At 40.8% G+C, this 19,194-nt stretch overlaps 1 protein-coding gene across 1 annotated transcript in view; it reads left to right on the top strand.

The window, feature by feature from the left end:
* Nucleotides 1-178: 178 nt before the first annotated feature.
* ino80 (INO80 complex ATPase subunit) overlaps nucleotides 179-19,194 on the top strand; it is a 38,099-nt gene continuing 19,083 nt past the window's right edge. The window contains exons 1-27 of the mRNA XM_085371838.1: nucleotides 179-240; nucleotides 1,456-1,515; nucleotides 1,883-2,075; nucleotides 2,420-2,577; nucleotides 2,696-2,763; nucleotides 2,906-3,052; nucleotides 3,576-3,696; nucleotides 3,824-4,029; nucleotides 4,122-4,175; nucleotides 4,329-4,532; nucleotides 4,650-4,854; nucleotides 6,213-6,280; nucleotides 6,364-6,585; nucleotides 6,915-6,995; nucleotides 7,453-7,548; nucleotides 8,383-8,442; nucleotides 8,538-8,680; nucleotides 9,374-9,458; nucleotides 9,603-9,720; nucleotides 9,881-9,966; nucleotides 11,501-11,668; nucleotides 12,633-12,766; nucleotides 13,140-13,207; nucleotides 13,650-13,743; nucleotides 14,113-14,329; nucleotides 17,437-17,577; nucleotides 18,161-18,386. Coding sequence (XP_085227964.1) covers nucleotides 1,924-2,075; nucleotides 2,420-2,577; nucleotides 2,696-2,763; nucleotides 2,906-3,052; nucleotides 3,576-3,696; nucleotides 3,824-4,029; nucleotides 4,122-4,175; nucleotides 4,329-4,532; nucleotides 4,650-4,854; nucleotides 6,213-6,280; nucleotides 6,364-6,585; nucleotides 6,915-6,995; nucleotides 7,453-7,548; nucleotides 8,383-8,442; nucleotides 8,538-8,680; nucleotides 9,374-9,458; nucleotides 9,603-9,720; nucleotides 9,881-9,966; nucleotides 11,501-11,668; nucleotides 12,633-12,766; nucleotides 13,140-13,207; nucleotides 13,650-13,743; nucleotides 14,113-14,329; nucleotides 17,437-17,577; nucleotides 18,161-18,386 — 3,322 coding nt within the window. The 5' untranslated portion in view covers nucleotides 179-240; nucleotides 1,456-1,515; nucleotides 1,883-1,923. The remainder of the gene's footprint in view (nucleotides 241-1,455; nucleotides 1,516-1,882; nucleotides 2,076-2,419; nucleotides 2,578-2,695; nucleotides 2,764-2,905; nucleotides 3,053-3,575; nucleotides 3,697-3,823; nucleotides 4,030-4,121; nucleotides 4,176-4,328; nucleotides 4,533-4,649; nucleotides 4,855-6,212; nucleotides 6,281-6,363; nucleotides 6,586-6,914; nucleotides 6,996-7,452; nucleotides 7,549-8,382; nucleotides 8,443-8,537; nucleotides 8,681-9,373; nucleotides 9,459-9,602; nucleotides 9,721-9,880; nucleotides 9,967-11,500; nucleotides 11,669-12,632; nucleotides 12,767-13,139; nucleotides 13,208-13,649; nucleotides 13,744-14,112; nucleotides 14,330-17,436; nucleotides 17,578-18,160; nucleotides 18,387-19,194) is intronic.

The raw sequence follows: 19,194 nt of genomic DNA, 5'->3' as shown, positions 1-19,194 counted from the left end.
GACGTGGATAGGTTGGCTTCCTTCTCTCTGGGATTGATTAAAATGCCTGCTCCTTGCTGTACCTTCGCCATGGCGTCGTGTCTCTGCTCTCTCAGTAACAGAAAGTGGCCGCCTCTCCGCTGTTGCTGCCGACTCAAAGCTCACAGACTCGCTCGGCGTCTCAAACCGCCATTTTGGAGTCAGAGAACCGAGAGTCGGCAGCAGCGACGAGAGAGACTGAAAGGCGGACACGGGGCCGAGGTGAGAGACTCCGCGGTGGTTGTTATGGCGAAGGAGCAATGGGGAAGATGGCCGGGAGGGAGAAAGAATTAAAAGATGGGGATCATGCGTGCGCCAAGCAACCGAGCCGCGGCTCGTATCCGAAACGAGGGTCCAAGAGGCGCGGGCGGAGGCCCTAGCTGTCGCTGCATGGTGACAGCAAGCAAGCTAAAGAGTTGTCATTAAACCGATTTCATATCTTAATACATTGTTTAGGCAGGGAGGTGGTGGCCTTAAAGAGACAGGGCCGATTTAAATACTTCATATTAATGGTGTGAGAGGACGATGGTGTCAAAACGCCTTAGTATTTGATAAGCTAACTAGCTAACGTTAATGATACGCTAAGGAGGGGCTAGCTATAGTAAAACTACCTGTGCTACCTAATTGAACTGGCGTGGGCAAAGCCGTCAGTGAGCGTCTGTAGCAGCACATTGAGCCTCTTTACTGTCACTGATCCGAGGCAATGCTGCTTTTGCTGACAGCTAACGGTCGTTAGCTTTGAAGCTACAGTATTGCTGAAGGTTAGCTAGCAAGCCCTGGCTAACACTAGCTTGGTTTTGCTATCCACCAAAGCACAACGTAACGACGCGATAGCAATGCTATTTAAAAAAGTATTTATTTTTAAACTTTAGTCCCTTGCAGCCTGCTACATTTGAGGAAATGAACTCACAGAAAGTGAAGTGAATAAATACCATAGTGTTGTTTATGGGTATTGTTGTGGACAGCTGAGTTAACTTTAGCATGGAAACTCTCAAAACAACCACCTGACTCTTCATAAGGACCTAATGCATAATAACACTTAATTGATTACACTATGCCTAAAGTTTAATTTTATTTTTTAATAAACTGCAAGTACTGAAAATGATTACCAAGATTACTTAGACACACTATCGAGCATAATATATGGCTGATTATAACGTATCATAACTTATTTTTTATTGAAAATAAACTAAAATAAATTCTCAAAATTGAGTTCAAAGCACAATTTAGTGTACGACGTATTTATACTGAAACATGGGAGCAAATTATTTTTACTTTAAACCGATAGAGATGTCCAAATAAACTAACTTTTCCTTTATCGTTTTGAAATCACGTGCATAAACACTGTTAGTACAGCACTGTAAAATGAGCTTCTAATAAAAGCTTTTGTTTTTGCCATTTAATTGTCAGTGTGTGACTGCATTTCTTATTTTGTAGGCTTTTCATCTTGATCATTAGTGTTGGAATCGAAAATCAATGCCATCCATTATTGAGAAGGTATGTCCAATAAAAAAATAAAATAATAGAATAAACATTTTGTAGAATGGACAGTATCATACTTCATATCTGTGCATTTGGAGGCAAGTATTTTGTTTTTGGTGTAAGTGCCTTTTTTCTGACCTTGACAAAAAAAAATGTAGGCAGTAATTATGAAATCTTTAAACATACTAGGAGATTATCTCCCATTATACCAGATTAGCTGAGAAAATGAAGCAATGTACAGTTCCTTTTAGTCTGGACCATTTTTACTCTTTAGGTGAATAACATTAAAATGTTTTTCTTCACATAGATGTAACTTTCCTGTACTGCTCATTCTTAACTTGTGCCATTTGCACATCTATTTCTTCCATACTTCTCTCTTCAGTAAAAGGTCCTGCCCTGCTGGGCAGAGGTGGTCTGTGGTGTATGGCGTCAGGGCAGGGTGGCCAGCTGGAGGTTGGGGTATCAGGGGCCTCCAGCCTAGCCAAACCTCTCTACCTGCAGCGCTTAGAAAGATCCCTGAAGTTGGACAGTTTTTTGCGTCAAACCGCTGCTATCTTCAACAGAGACATAACCAGGTACAGAAAAAGAGGTGCTGATAGTGGGCATTCACTTGTTGCTTCCAGGCTAAGGTTTGTTTTGGCCACCTATAAAAAAAAAAAACGAAGTGTTTGCAGCAATCTTCCCATCTTATCAAAATTAAACTGTATATTGTGTTTATTTATTTATATATATATATATATATACATACATATATACATACATACATACATACATACATACATATATACAAATTTAGATGTTTTGCATGGCTGATTGCACCTCTTGTCATCTGCTTTACATTACACTGTCTAAGAAGAGAACGGATAATATACAAATAGGATGCAAATGTTGAGCTTACGGCCATACATTTCTCTTGCAGTGATGATAGCGATGACAGCGAGGGTGGACTGGAGCCAGGGATATCCCTGGATGCCACCACTCATGATACGGCTTTGACAATAAAGAATGAGTCGTGTGATCAAGGAGATGGATTGGCAGATGGCAAGCCGCTTAATGGAGTACTTCCGCAAGGTAAAGGTAAGATGTATTGAGAAATGTGTTAGTGACATGTTGCTACACATCCACACTCATTGGTTTAATGAATCTTTTCATGCATATTTATCCTGTGTTGTTTCTTTTTTTGTTTGTTTCACAGACCAAAAGGCAAATAAAACAAGCCTTTACAATTTTTCTAAGCTGAAGAAGAACAGGAAATGGCTGAAGGTATTTACACTGGCTAATACTGACCTCCATATCTGAAGAATTTTAGTTTTATAGGTACTTCCTTTCTCATAGGATATGTTTGTGTGTCACATGCTCTCAGCTTCCTTTAACCATGCCTGTACCTACTTTTTTTCTCATGTAGAGTATCTTGTTGAGTGATGACACCACAGACTCAGATACAGACTCAGATGACGCTAACTTCAGCATGTCTCGGGAAGAACTACATGACATGCTGAGGCTCCATCGTTACACGAGGCAGCATCAGAGCAACTTCTACTCTGACCGGGAGGTACAAATACACACATAAATAAAGAACACTAATTGCTAATACTTTGTGTCAATTTAATGTCATTGTAATAATAAGCTTCTTAATTAAGTTCTTAATCAATAAGTGCTACAAAACAAAAAGAGCAAATAACTCTGCTTGTGCTTGATTCATAGTGGTTTCTCATAATTTCTTCTGGTTTAGCGTCATTTAGCTGTCGAAATGTGTTGGAAATCCCCTCTCAGAGAGTCACAACATAATGCAGGATGTAGCTCTGGTGCCAGAACAGGTGGTGAAATATATAATTGGGTGAAATCAATGGCATGGCCATGCACAATTTGCCTCAGGGATAATATATAAGAAGCAAATAAGTGGGGACTCAAAATAGTACCTTGGGGAACCCCACTAAATAAAGAAGTACAGGACAAGACATTTACTTTAAAAAAATGAAAATCAGCCAATTCAGAGCCTCGTCACCTAAAACAAAGTTCTTCAGACATATTAATTAAGATGTATCATGCTCCTCTGTGTGTTTGTGTTTGCTCAGCTTCACCAATATCAGTACTACAGCACGGGACTCTTATCTACTCATGATCCCTTCTATGAGCAACAACGCCATCTGCTGGGTCCAAAGAAAAAGAAAATCAAAGATGAAAAGAAATTTAAGGGTAAGAAGAAAAAAGGCATGCCAGTGTCAGTGCCTTTAAGGAAAACAAAAACAAACAAGAAAAATATATTTTAAAACCGCAAACAAGCTCTACCTTTTCATTTAAATGTCTTTCCTTTTTTTTGTAGCCAAACTAAAAAAAGTAAAGAAGAAGAAGAAACGGGGAGAGGGAGAATTTGTGGATGAGGAGCGTCCCTTCGTCACCAAAATATTTGCTAAGTTTTCCCATGATGCTCCGCTGCCCATGGTGAAGAAAAAACATCTCACCGTCGAGCAGCTGAATGCTCGCCGACGCAAAGTCTGGCTCACCATTGCCAAAAAAGAAATCCCCAAGGTTAGTTAAGCAAAGAGTCAGTTTTGTTTTGATGTTGGTCCCATTTTTCCAACATTTTCTAATGCCAACTGTCCCATTTCTACTTTTTTCAGTCCTTCAAGCAGAAGACTTCTGCTAAGAATCTGGTATTAACCAATGCAAAAAAGGTGAGTAAAGTGTACACAGCACTCTATGGCTAGGTACATTTAAAGCATTTTGTTAAATGTTTTTGGTTTTGCACACGTGTTCAGCGTGTTGGTAACTCTCCATGTCTGTATATTGCAAAAGTAACTTTTAACGTGTGATTCATGTCCTCTTAGCTGGCTCACCAGTGCATGCGAGAGGTCCGGCGTGCAGCTATTCAGGCTCAGAAGAACTGTAAAGAAACATTACCCCGTGCCCGGCGTCTTACCAAGGAGATGATGCTCTACTGGAAAAAATATGACAAGGTGGAAAAGGAGCACAGAAAGAGAGCCGAGAAGGAAGCCCTGGAGCAACGTAAACTTGATGAAGAAATGAGAGAGGTCTGTGACAAGGAAGTTATTATGGAGACATTTTTAATTTGCCATTACAGGTTTTTTGAAAATCCTAAATATAGATACATTTTTCTCCCTGGGTTTTTTTTTTTTTGACTCTCTCAGGCCAAGCGTCAGCAGCGCAAACTGAATTTTCTCATTACCCAGACGGAGCTGTATGCTCATTTTATGAGTGGTAAAGCTAGCGTGGGGGCTCCAGGTGCAGATGCAGCACAGGAGGAAATTCTGAGAAAACTTGAAGACACTGCAGCCCAGAGACAGATAGACATTGGAGGAGGAGTAATGGTCAACATGGGACAAGAGGACTATGGTATGAACGACTCAATCGAGTTTAATGTATTACAGAAGAAATTAGTAGTCATCGTTGATGGCTGAAATTTATACATATATTGACTCCCTTCATCAACTATAACAGTGTGAAATTAAATGGGACGAAACTCATTTCTGTTTGTTTCCTGTCTAATCTTCTACTTGTAGATTAGATTTTTTTTCTTCCTCTACAATGGTAAAACAAAAGTACACTCTCCATCCATTCACAAGCATGATAAAAATGATCTAGTCCTCAGTAGGTCTTAAAATTAACCTCAAATGAACCGAAGCACATGATGTGTTACACTGTGTCATTATGTATTTAACAAAACCTAAGTCAAAATGCAAAAGCGTTGTGTGGAAAAGTAAGAACAGCTGATGACAGCTGGGATAGGCTCCAGCGCCCCCCGCGACCCTGAAAAGGATAAGCGGAAGCGAATGGATGGATGGTATTCTATCACAGCATTTGGGTCAGGGTTAGGCCTGGTCTTTGACTTGGCTATTGCAACACCGTGATTCTTTTCTTTTTCAGTCATTCTGTCATAAATTTGTGGCTGTGCTTGTGATCAGTGTCATGTTGCGTGACTCAGTTTGGTCCAGGTTTTAGCTGTTGGACAGATGGCCTAATATTTGACTCTAGAATACTTTGGCATACAGCTTGCAGTCATTGAGTCATGGTTGACTCAATGACTGCAAGGTGCCCAGGTCCTGTCACTGTAGAGCAAGCCCAAATCATCACCGTTGCACGAGTCTTTTTTTCTAATTGTTCTGTCACAAATGTTAACATTTGGCATACTAACTGAGGCCTGCAGAGCCTGAGATATAGGTCTTGGGTCTGGCGTTGGGGTGAATTAACACATTAAGTTAACACACACATGAATGCTCCAGGCCAGCAAACTCCCAAAATGTCTGCTGTTGAACACATGTGCTGATGATCAGGTAAACAAGTGCATTTGCTTAGCAGCAGCTGACTGCTGCTTCTCCTGCTAATTCATGGGGAAGCAGTAAGTATGTACTTTTTTTTTTTTTTTACTCAATTCGTCTGCATTTTGCTTTTTCGGTAAATAGATAACGACAGTGTAACATGTCGTGTTTTGTACATTTGCAAGATTTTAAGGCAAAAACGTTAAAATTTAAAGAGTGTGTACTTTGTTTTTATCATGATTGTTGCTATTATACCGTTTACTAATGATAATAATTTGCAGTTTATTTGATTAAGTATAAAGAATTGTGGTAATACATTACTAAGAATTTCAGTTTAGACTAGCTGTGTTTTGACTATATACTCTGTCAGAAGAAATATTACATTTAAATGGTTTGCAATGCATTTATGCACAAGATGATTGTATGTGATTGCAGATAGCGAATACTACAAATCCCAGGCCTTGAGGAATGCCCAAGAGGCCTACCAGATTCATCAGGAGAGAGTGAGTAATTCACGCACATCCTTTATTAGATGCCCTAATTCACACAGCGCAACTGGCAGTAATGTCCAAATCTCCTCCTTTAGACGCGAATGTTCGATGAAGAGGCTAAAGACAGTCGCAGTGCGTCCCTGCATGCAGCTGGCAGCTTGTCCAAAGGAGCCGGCTCTGGGTTTGGAGAAAGCTACAGCCTTTCAAACCCATCCATCCGCGCAGATGAAGACATTCCTCAACCCACCATCTTCAACGGAAAACTCAAGGGCTACCAACTCAAAGGCATGAACTGGCTGGCTAACCTTTATGAACAGGTACACGTGTCTTATTTTATTTTTTTTATTGTTTTTTCTGACTTATGCTGCGCTTTTCTGAAACTCTCGGTATTCCTTTAGTTTGTTTTCATTACTATGAATTGGGCAGTTTTTAATGGCCAACAGTATAAAAGAAATCTTTATTAGTGTTTTGGTTAAGAAAATTTATGAATCTCTAGTGTAACATCACTAACATGATTCAGGGTTCGTTAGCATTGTTTTTTGTCAACATGTGTACAGTTTTAGGATGTTTTCTAATATTTTTTTTTCCTCCCCACTGAGTGATTTAATTCTTCTTCCCTTTTCTCTTTTGCTCTTCATTTCCACAGGGAATCAATGGAATCTTGGCAGATGAAATGGGACTGGGAAAGACAGTTCAGAGTATCGCTTTGTTGGCACACTTAGCAGAGGTGAGAGAGAGGACGGGGGGCCAAAAGGTTTCATTCACCACACTCTTCCAAAACACTTTGCGGAATATTCAGTTGACTCCACCATTGTTTTCGACTTGTGATAAAACATCTAAAAGGCAGCCTATTTGCACCTGCATCCTTTAAAGGGTCCCCAGTTTCTGGCTTTTTGCAGGTGCTGGAACATTTCAATGAATTAGTCATATGACTTCACTCCTCTGAAGAGCTGATTTGCCAGCTCTTTACATTTTTTAGTCTCACAACCCCAAAGGCCAAAAAAAAAAAAAAAAAAAGGTGGAAATGCGAGCTTTTCAGTCAACTGTCGTTGGCAGGAAGGTGCATGCTGTGGGCTTCACAGGCCCTCCAGGACTTCCTGTTTTCTGGGTGCTGCTCACACAAGCACAGCAGACCACCTGTTGCGGTGGTTGACATTATATTTGCTTTTCTGTTCCTGCAACAGAGAGATAACATCTGGGGTCCATTCCTGATCATCTCTCCAGCGTCTACACTCAACAACTGGCATCAGGAGTTCACCCGCTTTGTGCCAAAATTCAAGGTGAGAACCCATCGTGGCTAAGCGAGCACACACACACTGAAACATCTGCAGAAGCACGTCCAAAGGAACTGCTGATTCGTCATTTCTGTTGTTCTTCCGCCAATGCATTTCTCTCTCCGCTTCTTAATGCAGTGGTTTGTTAGTTTTGACATTCTGAGAGCAAGCGCAGGTTACCAGATGAAATGTTATCTGGAGCTGTCCATTAGGGGGCAGTATTGTAGCACTGTTCGCATTGACACATAACTACATAGCTGTTTTTATTTTTGTTGAGTGATACATCTCAAAAAAATCATTTTGCATGCCATAACTGGCTCTTGAAAGACTGTGCGTAGCCAAAATATTATCAAATGCATCAATATGTCAGCTATGCTTGAACACACACACACACACACACAGTCAGTGATAAACATGACTCTTTGTTGTGTACGACATTCAGCTTTGCCAATTTTCTCAGCCAGTTTGGAAATAAATCAATTGCAGTTTGTTTTGCTAATGAGGTGTGAAAAGACCCCATTACACAATTTGAAGATAAGCTTCCTGAACATTCAAAGCAAGACTGACTGAAAACAATGGGAAAGCGGCTTGCGTTGAGCGACGTAATGATGTGTAAATCTTTTCACATCGCATTCTATATCTCAACAAGTGGGGCAGTGATTCATGTGCGATGTTATGCCTAGACATTTTCTCTGAGAACATCACTGTGGCTCTGTTTTTCCAGCATTGCTCAGTCTTAACTGTAGGGTTTTGTTTTTTTGCTTTAAACATGTTCACATGGGGATTATTTTGATCTATGAAGGTTTTCTGACAGAACAGTGTTACTGATATGTCCCATAGGTGTTACCGTACTGGGGAAATCCTCACGATCGGAAAGTGATTCGGAAATTTTGGAGCCAGGTAAACATTGAAGGATACATCACCGTACATTTTGCAGCCAGTAAACTCAGCACTTTTTATCCTTTTAACTCTTAACGCTGTGTTTTGTCACACAGAAAACCCTTTACACGCAAAATGCACCATTCCACGTGGTCATCACGAGCTACCAGCTGGTGGTCCAAGATGTCAAGTACTTTCAGAGGGTCAAGTGGCAGTACATGGTTCTAGATGAAGCCCAGGCACTGAAAAGCAGCACAAGGTAAAGCATTATCATGGTGGCATTGATATTTGTGATCACAGGGTCACAGATTCATGTGTTGATGCGTGATATCTGATTTATCAGACTTTGTATTTAAAGATTTTATCTTACCCTTCTTTGGCAACTCAATAACTAGCCTGAGCATACAAACATTATTAAGATGTTTTAAATGCAGACCGGCCTTTTAACAACTTTACTAACCAATTATAATGTCATTCTGGCCAAAACACAAGTGTTGTAAAATAAATGACTCTTTTCTAGTCCCAGCAGTTCTAACTTGCACAGAATGCTGTGGCCATTTGTAAGTTTTCTTGTTTTTTTGTCAGAACAAATAAAGCCCTGCATGCTTTGGATAAGTGTCTTGAGAAATGCAAGTGAAAAAAGTTTGTAATAAATCAGCTAAAATATGCAGAACAAGGGAAACTGTTCTTTAAATCATTTGGTAAATCAACAAAAATGTCTGGAAAAATACAGTAACCGGTCTCTACGGTTTCACTAGTGTGTGTCATTTCTCGGCTCCTACTGGAGACCAGCCAAAATCAATAGACTGGCCAAACGTACAGCCACACACAAGCGATAATCCCAAAAAATGTAGTACATCCAGTGATTACATTAAATGAAGTGTTAAATGCAGATGATAAACATCTGTAGCTGTCACAGCAGGTGACGGTCCTGGTTTCTGTGCTTTTTCAGCGTTCGGTGGAAAATCCTCCTGCAGTTCCAGTGTCGGAACAGACTTCTGCTAACCGGGACGCCCATTCAGAACACAATGGCTGAGGTGAGCGACGTGTGTGTGTGTGTGTGTGTGTGTGTGTGTGTGTGTGTGTGTGTGTGTGTGTGTGTGTGTGTGTGTGTGTGTGTGTGTGTGTGTGTGGGTGGTCATCCGGGCACAACTGTAAGAGACTGCATGTTTTCCTCTCAGCTGTGGGCCCTGCTGCATTTCATCATGCCTACGTTGTTCGATTCCCATGAAGAATTTAACGAGTGGTTCTCCAAGGACATAGAGAGCCATGCTGAAAACAAGTCTGCCATCGATGAGAGTGAGTACAGCAAAGGCTACTATTTTTTCCCCCTATTTTATATGTATGCTTTTTAGCTTATTTGAAAATAGGTGTACCAACACTGTTCTTCTATCCTGGCTCTATTTGCGTGTGATATGATTTGTAAGTAAACATAATTTTTTTTGTTGTTGTTTTTCAGACCAACTATCCAGATTGCATATGATCCTGAAGCCTTTTATGCTGCGCAGAATCAAGAAGGATGTGGAAAATGAACTCTCAGACAAGGTAGAAGAACCAAGAGTGTATTAACAATTAAGGGTGACACGACAATCTCATTTTTCAGTTTTCCTAAGGGCAAAAAAAGATGGGTTTCTTCCCCCCCAAGTGGTATCCTTCGTGTTATGCCACATTCCCTCTCCATATTTTAATCCCTATACTCTGCTAAGATAGTATAAGAAATATTTGATTTACAGTGGTCCCTCCTTTATCGCAGTAGTTACGTTCTAAAACTAACCCACGATAGGTGAAATCCGTGAAGTAGCCAACATTATTTTTTACAATTATTATTAAGGCTATAAAACCCCTCACTACACACTTTATACACTTTTCTCAGACAGGCTTGAACAATTTCCCACAATCTGTCTTGTTTAAACACTCTCAAAGCTCAAACCTTCGTAGAAAAATAAGTCCAGAAGTATAGAATCAAACCAAAGGAACCTGCAGGTGCCTTTGACAGTCCAAAATGTTTCGTCGACATTGTTGTTTGTTGGGGAGAAAAGTTACAAACATACAGTACACCACTCAGAGTCACATTGCTAGCGATCGAAGATTTATGTAAATTTGACAAGCTGAACGCATTCTGTACCGGACAGGAGACACGGCACGGAGATGATTGATTGAAAATGGTCTACAGCCGATCAGGATGCAGAACACAATGCTCTGTTTAAAAAAAAAAAAGAATAGAATAGAAAATATGTCCAAAAAAGAAGTGAGGATCTCAATAAATGAAATCTAATATGATGCAATAAAAGAGCTTAAAGCTAGAATAAATGCAGGTGTTGTGGTATTATGCTTGTCACCTCTCCTGGTTAAACATGGAGCCTTCCTCCATCTGTCTCTCTGTACACCTCATTGACAGAGAAAGTATTGTAATGAAGGTATGAGTGATGCTTGTGCTGGCAGATCCTCCTGACAGATGTTGGACCCGAGGTCACACACACACACGCAGTCGCTCATGCTCTGTGGGAGTCTCGAGGAATGGCAGAGTTCACCACTCCCCCACATCTGTCTTTTTCACTTTCCTTTGCACCCACATGTAGTCCTGCCAGCCCACTTCCCTCACTTCTCCGCTCTCCGCTGGTTCCTCTTTGTTTTGTCAGAACACTGAAAGCCAATACTAACCAGGAAAGTTCACTGGTGGTTCACGGTATGGTTTTATGGATTGTTACCGTTGGGTTTCACGGCTTTCATCAAAGCGTGGCACAAGATAAAACCAGAGATTTGAATGTTTGTTTAAAGACTGTTGGGCAAATGGCATGAAGTCCATACTCACATAACAGTTTGGGCTAAGCTCACAGGAAAACACTGTGTGTGTTCTAATGGGATAGAAATGCTGACTCAGAAAAATCAAAACCATTTTGTTCGGCTGACCAAAGGGGCGGGGACAATGTAAAGTTAATTTGAACTACACATGATGAAGCATCCTTCGTTGAGAACAATGATTCTGCAGCACAGTTTTAATAAGGCATTATTCTGCATGTATGTTATGTGACTTATATTTCTTTTTTTTTAATGTTTGAACTCTCCTTACCTTCTTCAGATTGAGATCCTGACCTACTGTCAGCTGACCTCCCGGCAAAGGTTGCTCTACCAGGCTCTGAGAAACAAGATCTCTATCGAGGATCTGCTGCAGTCCTCGATGGGCACGGCCCAGCAGGCTCACAGCACCACCTCCTCCCTCATGAATCTGGTCATGCAGTTTAGAAAGGTATGAGCTCTGATCCATATTTTATTGTCTTTATGGTATTCAATGCTAAAAATGTATGAAAACTAGAAGGGCACTTGAAGAGACCTATACGCTCAGCAAATAACTAGATATTCAAGAACAATAAATAAGACTATGGCTACGCATATGTTTGGATGTTTGAACAATAAATTGGTTACATCGCACAGCACATAACAATACAAACTAATTGCCAATCACAAAGTCATTGTGCAATGAGCAGACCCTAGGTAATCTTCTTTTCTGTCTGATATGACCAAAATATACAAAATGGACCAAATCTTTTATTTAGTATGACCTAAATTGCATAATTCATAGAGAAAGGGGGCCATTTTCACATAGATGCCATCACAAATTGTTCTTTAGGGGCCCTTTAAAAGCCTTGGACCCTAAGCAGTTCCCTGGCGTATGTGCTTGTGACAGGATTGTTAAAGTAATTGTGAAATCAGCACCGTAATGCTGCTCCAGCTGCTGAAAATTGGCCTGTTACTTTTTGGCACTAAAACAGACAAGCACTGATGTAAACATAACCTATTTAGTTATTATTAAGGTATAGTGGGTTTAAAAAATAAATTATATTAATTCTCATATTTTGGTTGGCTGTGGCTCAGGAGGTAGAGCAGGTCATCTGCTAATCAGAAGGTGGCTGGCTGCTCCAACCTGCATGCCAAAGTGTCCTTGTGCAAAATACTGAACTGCTGATGCGTTCTGCAGAGTGTGAATGTGTGACTATTGGGTAGGAAGCTCTTAAACGTGTGTTTGTGTGAAATTGGTGAAAAAGATATGTTGTATAAAACAGTTTAATTGCTCAAGTAGAGTAGAAGTGCTTTATAAGAACCAGTCCATTTACCGTTTGTTGAGAATGTTAGTCTGATCCGAACAATGACTTGCCTGCACAAAACAAACATGCTGATTCCTGAACTCCAACTGTGCGTATGTTTGTGCGTAGCTCTGCAACCACCCTGACTTGTTTGAGCGTCAGGAGACCCGCTCACCTTTCCACATGTCCCTCAAGCCCTACGTCATGTGCAAGTTCCTCTACCGTCATGGCCTCATTCACACGGACAATCAGACCAGGAAAAAGTGAGTTCTTACACACAGAGACATTCACAGGATCACGTAATCTTCACTAATATTCACTTAATCCAATAATAGACGGTCTGTCAGAGTTTCTGTTAACAGTGTTTTAGGGTTACGTTTACATTTGAAATTACTGTGTAAACACTTTGAAAACTGTCTGTTTTTTTTCTTCAACAAATATTCAGCCTTGTGGACATAAGCTGACTTTGGGGCTCACAAGTGGTTATTATCCCAATTATAGATAGGAAAATAAGAATTTGTGTGGGTTGGACTGAGATCAGATGATCATGTCAAATTTAGGTTCAGGTCTGCTATCCCTCCTTTTTTTTTTTTAAACTTTGGTGTAACCTGGTCTTTCTCTCCATGTCGTCCTCAGATTACTTCAAGTGCTGCTGTCTCCCTTCTCCCCGAATCACATACAGCAGTCTCTCTTTCACAGGAAAGGTGAGCACACGTCAAGCTCTCAGCTAGAATACAGACAGTTCTTGCTCAAACCAGGAGTTGGTTTTCTCCTGTGACGTGACCTGACATCCAAACCTCAGTTTCTGTCTTCTTAATTTGATGTTTCCATTAGGGATGCACTGATAATAAAATGATACTTATGATGGCAGTGGCTGATGATAACCTGTTGTCACACCAGTTTGGTGTTGGCTACATGTTCAGTCAGTGTGGTGAAGACCTGAAACACAGTTCAGCTATTTTTAATCAGAAATATTGTCAGAAAAACGGGCACAGGGGGCATTTTAAATACCTGTGTTTGCCTCCATTAATCAAAAGTGGTTAATCCCTGACTTCCATTAATCCATGCTTAACATTTTCTCCTTTTTTGATTTCTTTAGTGTCATGTTTCAAATATTTTAATTTTTTTTTTATTTGCCATTTTCAGGTGATGACAAAGGAAGCTGTTTCTCCTTCTTGCGTTTCATTGACGTGTCACCAGCTGAATTGTCCAATCTTATCCTCCAAGGCACCTTAGTAAGGTAGGCATCAAATAGGCTTTAGACTGCTCTAAATGCTCTGTTTCAGACGGATATTTTTACTCTTAGCTAAGTAAGATGTCAGTGAGAGTGGATATATATGACCTTATGTGACCTTATATGGTCATCTTAAGCACAGCCCCATCCTCCTGCTGTTAAATCCTTTTGTTTGTGAAGATTTGGGAAGTAAGTTGGCTTAAACAGTGGGTTGCCTTAAAGCCAAAGGGGTAAGCAAAATTACTGTAGTCCAATTTTAAACATTGAAAAGTTGTAAATCCACCTTAATTGAGGCTGAGCTTATGTATCACTTAAACCCATTTCTACAGTTTTTTTCCCATTTGTAACTTGAGTCTTCATTTCCTGCCTTTACAGGTGGTTAGCCCTTTTTCTGTCTCTGAAAGCTGCATACCGGCTCCATCATCAGCGCCTGTTCGACCTTGAAGAACAGGGCCAGGAGGAAGCCGGAGACGGGGAGGCTTGCAGAGGAAAGTTACAGCCAGGGATTAAGTGTCTGTCTCGCAAGGACCTGATTCTGTGGCTGAACCGACCCATTTCCTTCCCCAACATGCACAACAGTCCTGTTTTGCAGGTAAGAAACATCAAGGTGCATGCATGCTGATGGCAAGCTATACGCAAGAAATTCCTGAGTAGCCATCTGCAGTAGGGCTGCTCGATTCTGGCAAAAATGATAATCACGATTATTTTCACTGAAATTGAGATCTCGATTATTTGACGATATTTATTTAACCCTTTAAGACCTACTATAGAACCAAGTCCACCAGAGCTTATATTATTTTTTTTACATGCTGTAGTGCCATTTTTGGGAGCATTTCAAGTTGCTATACATCAATACAACTGTTATAGCCCATATTTTAATAATATGTATGCATTAAGTGACCGAGGACAAGCTGTTGACTTAAGCTTGTCACTGGCTTGCCATCACCAGTGTGTGAATGGGTGGATGACTGGATATGTCCTTAGGGACTAGTAAAGCGCTATATAAATACAGGCCATTTACATAAGATGTAAGTACAACTCCTCCGGTTTCTTATGCAAAACAAATTATTGCGCTAGCTTACACGGTTCCGGTTCTACAGGGATTTAAAGGGTTAACAATAACAATGTATTGAATAATGACTTTAAAAAAATAATATAAAATAGTGTGCAAATACTGATAACAGTGCAAATGTTTGCAATATAAAAAATAAATGAAAAATGTAAACATCTATGTTTAGTGAACTTTGCAGTGTTGCTCTGTGGTGCAGCTACTACACCGTGGCAACGTTTACACACTATGTCTACTTGATGTCTGACTCTGCTTTGCCACACGGAGCAGCGCGAGAGTAAAGCACGAGGGAGGGGCTAATAATCGGCTCAGTCATTTTTAATGATCGTTGAAAGCCCAGATCGTAATCGTGATTAAAATTCGATTAATTGAGCAGCCCTAATCTGCAGTACACATTAATGTGTGGCAGAAATGAGAAACGCCAGTAAAGGATTCATGTCCTGCTGACAGTGCTGAAATTCTCTCCAGAGCATCAGCCGGTGTTTGGCTACACATCATGCTCTCTGCCCCAAGCTTCCTCTCCGTCCACAGGGACGCAATGTGGAACCTAATCCCTTTGTAGCCCTGTGACCCATTAATGTCGATTTCCCTCCTGGTATATGTTTCTATGACCTCGCAGCACACCATCTAGCTTCACTCTTGCATCAGATGTGTACAGGAAATCTCCTCAAATCATTAAACACCATTTCAAAAATATATATACAAAGTCTTGTATTAATAATTAAAACATATTGATCTGCTTTTAGTACAGACTTTTAGCTGGTTGTGAGGTCTGTCTGTGTGGATTAGTATACATGACCAGTGTGTTGCTGGTGTTTTATGACAAAATATGATTAGTGATGTGTAATGTTCGTCGGTAAAGATGATAAATGTAATGCATACAGCAAAGCCTTTTCTCTACACGCAAATAGTTTCATGGGTACTGCTGAGACAGCACATTATTGCTTTGACTTTTTTTTTCTTTGTATTATTTGGCAATATGGAAATCTTATTGTTAGTACAGAAGTGGTGCAATGCCAGTTCAAATACAAAGAATAGTAAAAAATATATAATAATAAAAGCTCTACACTGTCACTGCTTAAAATTCCTGCTCCTTCACTTATCTGCTTAACTGAAAAGCCTAAAAAAATCATCAAGATTTCACTCAGCAAACTTCTAGCCATTGGCAGATACTTTCTGTATCACATTTCCACCCTTCCACCAATTCTAGCTTAACTTGTTGGGTGGAAAATACTCAGGAGTAAATGCTGCCGGGGGTAATTCCATCCTCCTCTTCCTTTCCCGGCCTCATCATGCTGGGTTAGGCAGCTGTCTAGCATCTTAGGTTCCCCCCTGGAGCTTCTCAACATATGAGAATAAGAATATTAGATGCAACTTCAAATATGAGCAAGGAATAGAAACTCGCAGACACCTGGAGAGTTTTTACTGTATGTGTGCTTTATGACCACGCTGACCCCAAACTCCTACTTGTAGAAATGACTCACTCCCGCAGTTCTTGCCAACTTCTTTTAACACCTCATTTTTCTTTTAAAACTGCATGGAGCTGGCACACAGTGGCACTTCTTTCTGCTTGGCTCATCTCTCTCTGGCTGTGTACTTGACAGCGTGGCCAGTATTGCTTTCAGCTTTCCTTTTGCTTCTATCAAGGAATTGAGAAAACCGAGAGAACCAAGACGCGCACTATTATACCCAGAAAGCTGTGGGGGAGCTTTGGATTGGCTGTCTGTCCCTCTGTTTCACTCTCACTCCATCTCTGTTCCATCTCAGTGCTGAAACAGTCGTAATATACAAACAGCATGTTGTCTTTCTCTTAATGTCATCCATATCTACCATATGAAACTCTGCTTTTGTTTGTATCTGACATCATAATTATGTTTCACAACCATAAAGATGTGCTGATATGATTTTTGCATATTGTCAGCACATTTTTAAACTGTATTTTTTTTTTTTTTTTTTTTTTTTGTCTTAACTGCAATCTGCTAACAATCGTAACATCCTCCTGTATGTTCAAAGAGGATGAAGCTTTCAGTGCTCAATGTGAAAATAATCTGTTCTTGCTGGGTTTGAAAAACTAACATCTTCCTTGGTGCATTGCTTTTGTGAAACACACACAAAGCATTATGGCCTTCAACAAAGAAAATGAAGAAAAAATTGTAGTTGCTAAGCACTGCCTGAGTTGGTCTGACACTGATAGTTGATTTATTTATTTTTTTTATCTGCCATTAGATGGCACTGTGTACCCATAATCTCACACACGTCACACAAAAGCAGACATTACCATATTCCTTTAAAAACCTACCATTCTGTAATACTCTACTATACTTTGTTCCAAATGAATGTTTTATCCTGATGCCCACATGCTGTGACATGTGGAGTTTAAACCATATAGGCTGCAGTAATCTTACATTTCACATAGCAATTTCAGCCTTAAGTTGAAATGTTATGTAATATCTTTGGATAAAAGCCAGATAAACTTAAATATAATGTGAAAACAGCTTATAAAACGATGAGCACTGAACTCAGTGAGCTTTGTATGATCCTACTTTGTTTACTTCTGTTTGCAGTTCCTCTCTTTTCTGCTTAAACAAAATCATTGATTCATTGTGGTGATTTCTGTATATGCTTTTCAGGATTTGGTGTTCACGGCCTCCAGGCCCGGCGTGGTGGGGCACACAGATGTGAAGGTCCACTGCAGAAAATTGGGCACCTTTACAATCCAATCCTGCCAGCCCACGCTGCCACCTAAGTTCCTGCTAGCCGCCACACCCAGGGTATGTGTATAAGAGCAACAAACAGACTGAGGAGGACACACTTGGAAGTCCTGCCTGTCTGTATGTGATGACAGTCGGGGTTGTGTGCTGGCGCGCTTAAAACAGCTAAGCATTTGGGTGGTCGTGGAAGAGGGAAGCGCTGTGAACAATGCTTTTGTGGCTTTTTAACAATGAGAAGCTCTTATCTGTGAAATGTTTGTATGACTGTGTGTGGTTGGGGTACAGGAGGTCAACACTGTGACTCCCAGCTGCACTTAAAACAAACGGAGTCTCCAAAAAAGGGCTTCTTGCTCAGGTTATTCAGTAGTTGTTCAGCTTCCTCTTGCCCCCTCACCACCTCCTCCCCCTACACACACAAACATACGCAGATGCAGAAGTTGCTGATTCAGTGAAACCAGGACTGCATGCATCGACATCTCTCCATCTACAGCTTGAATCTCTCTGGAGCAAAGTTATCAGTTTGTTAAAGAAAAAAAAAAAAGAAGTCTTAAAAACCGAGCCTATGTCAGCGTACAGTATTTGTGCTTTGCCATCGTAAAATGTTGTTTCTATCCATCATGCAATGCTGTCTTTTGTTTCCAAGGTGACAGCAGTACCCATGGAGCGCTATTGTAACGACCGCAGTGCTGAATACGAGTGGCAGGTGACACGCAGCGGAGGAGGCCCGATCTTTAAACAGTGTTTCCTGTACGGCTCTCCTGAACTGGCATCAGAATGGCGTGTGAGGGCTAATGCCTTTCACCCACAATGCCCTGGGGGTGTGATGGCCCTCTATCCCCGCCATGGATGGTCCTTTATACGGATACCTGGTAAGTCCTGTCTCTGTGTGTGTGTGTGTGTGTGTGTGTGTTACTACTGAACATTCAAATGAGTCCCCCTGGTCTCATGCACAGCTTTTCACACTAGGCTATCAAATCCCATAAGTAAATGTCCCACAATTTGCAGTCTAACAAATAGATGTATTAGATGTAGCATGTAACAGCAATGACTGTTCAAGGGGCAGCTAATCTGAAGAAAGTTTGCTTATGTGGAGAGAGATACAGAGCTTGTTTAGGGCAGTAAATGAGGTAAGTTTAGCTCCACACAGAGGTGACCAATAACAGTAAATAGTGGATATCCTCTTTTATAGAATAGTGAGTAATAGAGGCCCGTGGGAGAATCCATAGATCTTAGTCCTGGGTCAGGAGGGCAGGGCAAGCAACATCACCCTCCACTATCTCTACCTGTAGGTCACACAGTGACTTCCCAGGGAACTGCTGAGATAAAGGGCTTCTGCAGAGGTTCACAACACATACCAGCAATTTCCATTGAATTATGAGATTCAATGGAAAGATTGTGTTTTGTTTTGGGGGGGGTTTGTCCAAGTGAATTTATGGCTTAGCAGACCTTTATCAGAAAAGATTGGCTTGTTGAGCAAAGGGTTAGCTGCAGCACACTAAAAGGTGATTCACCACCAGGCTTCAGATGACTGATGGATGTCTAAGGTGAGAGAGGCCGCTACCTTCTTACAGAAAGCACATCCGTTCTCAGTGACCTAATGAAGGGGTCTCTGATAAACTCTGTTATGGATTATGATGACTGTTTTGTCAAATTGTCCCAGCGCAGCAGACACTGGAT

Source organism: Diplotaxodon limnothrissa, linkage group LG15 (genome assembly GCF_057381915.1).
Source record: "Diplotaxodon limnothrissa isolate DT_005_m linkage group LG15, D_limnothrissa_male_GT1.1, whole genome shotgun sequence".
In the NCBI taxonomy this organism is placed as follows: domain Eukaryota; kingdom Metazoa; phylum Chordata; class Actinopteri; order Cichliformes; family Cichlidae; genus Diplotaxodon; species Diplotaxodon limnothrissa.
Note: the sequence above shows the minus strand (reverse complement) of the source record. Positions and strands in the feature narration are given on the sequence as shown.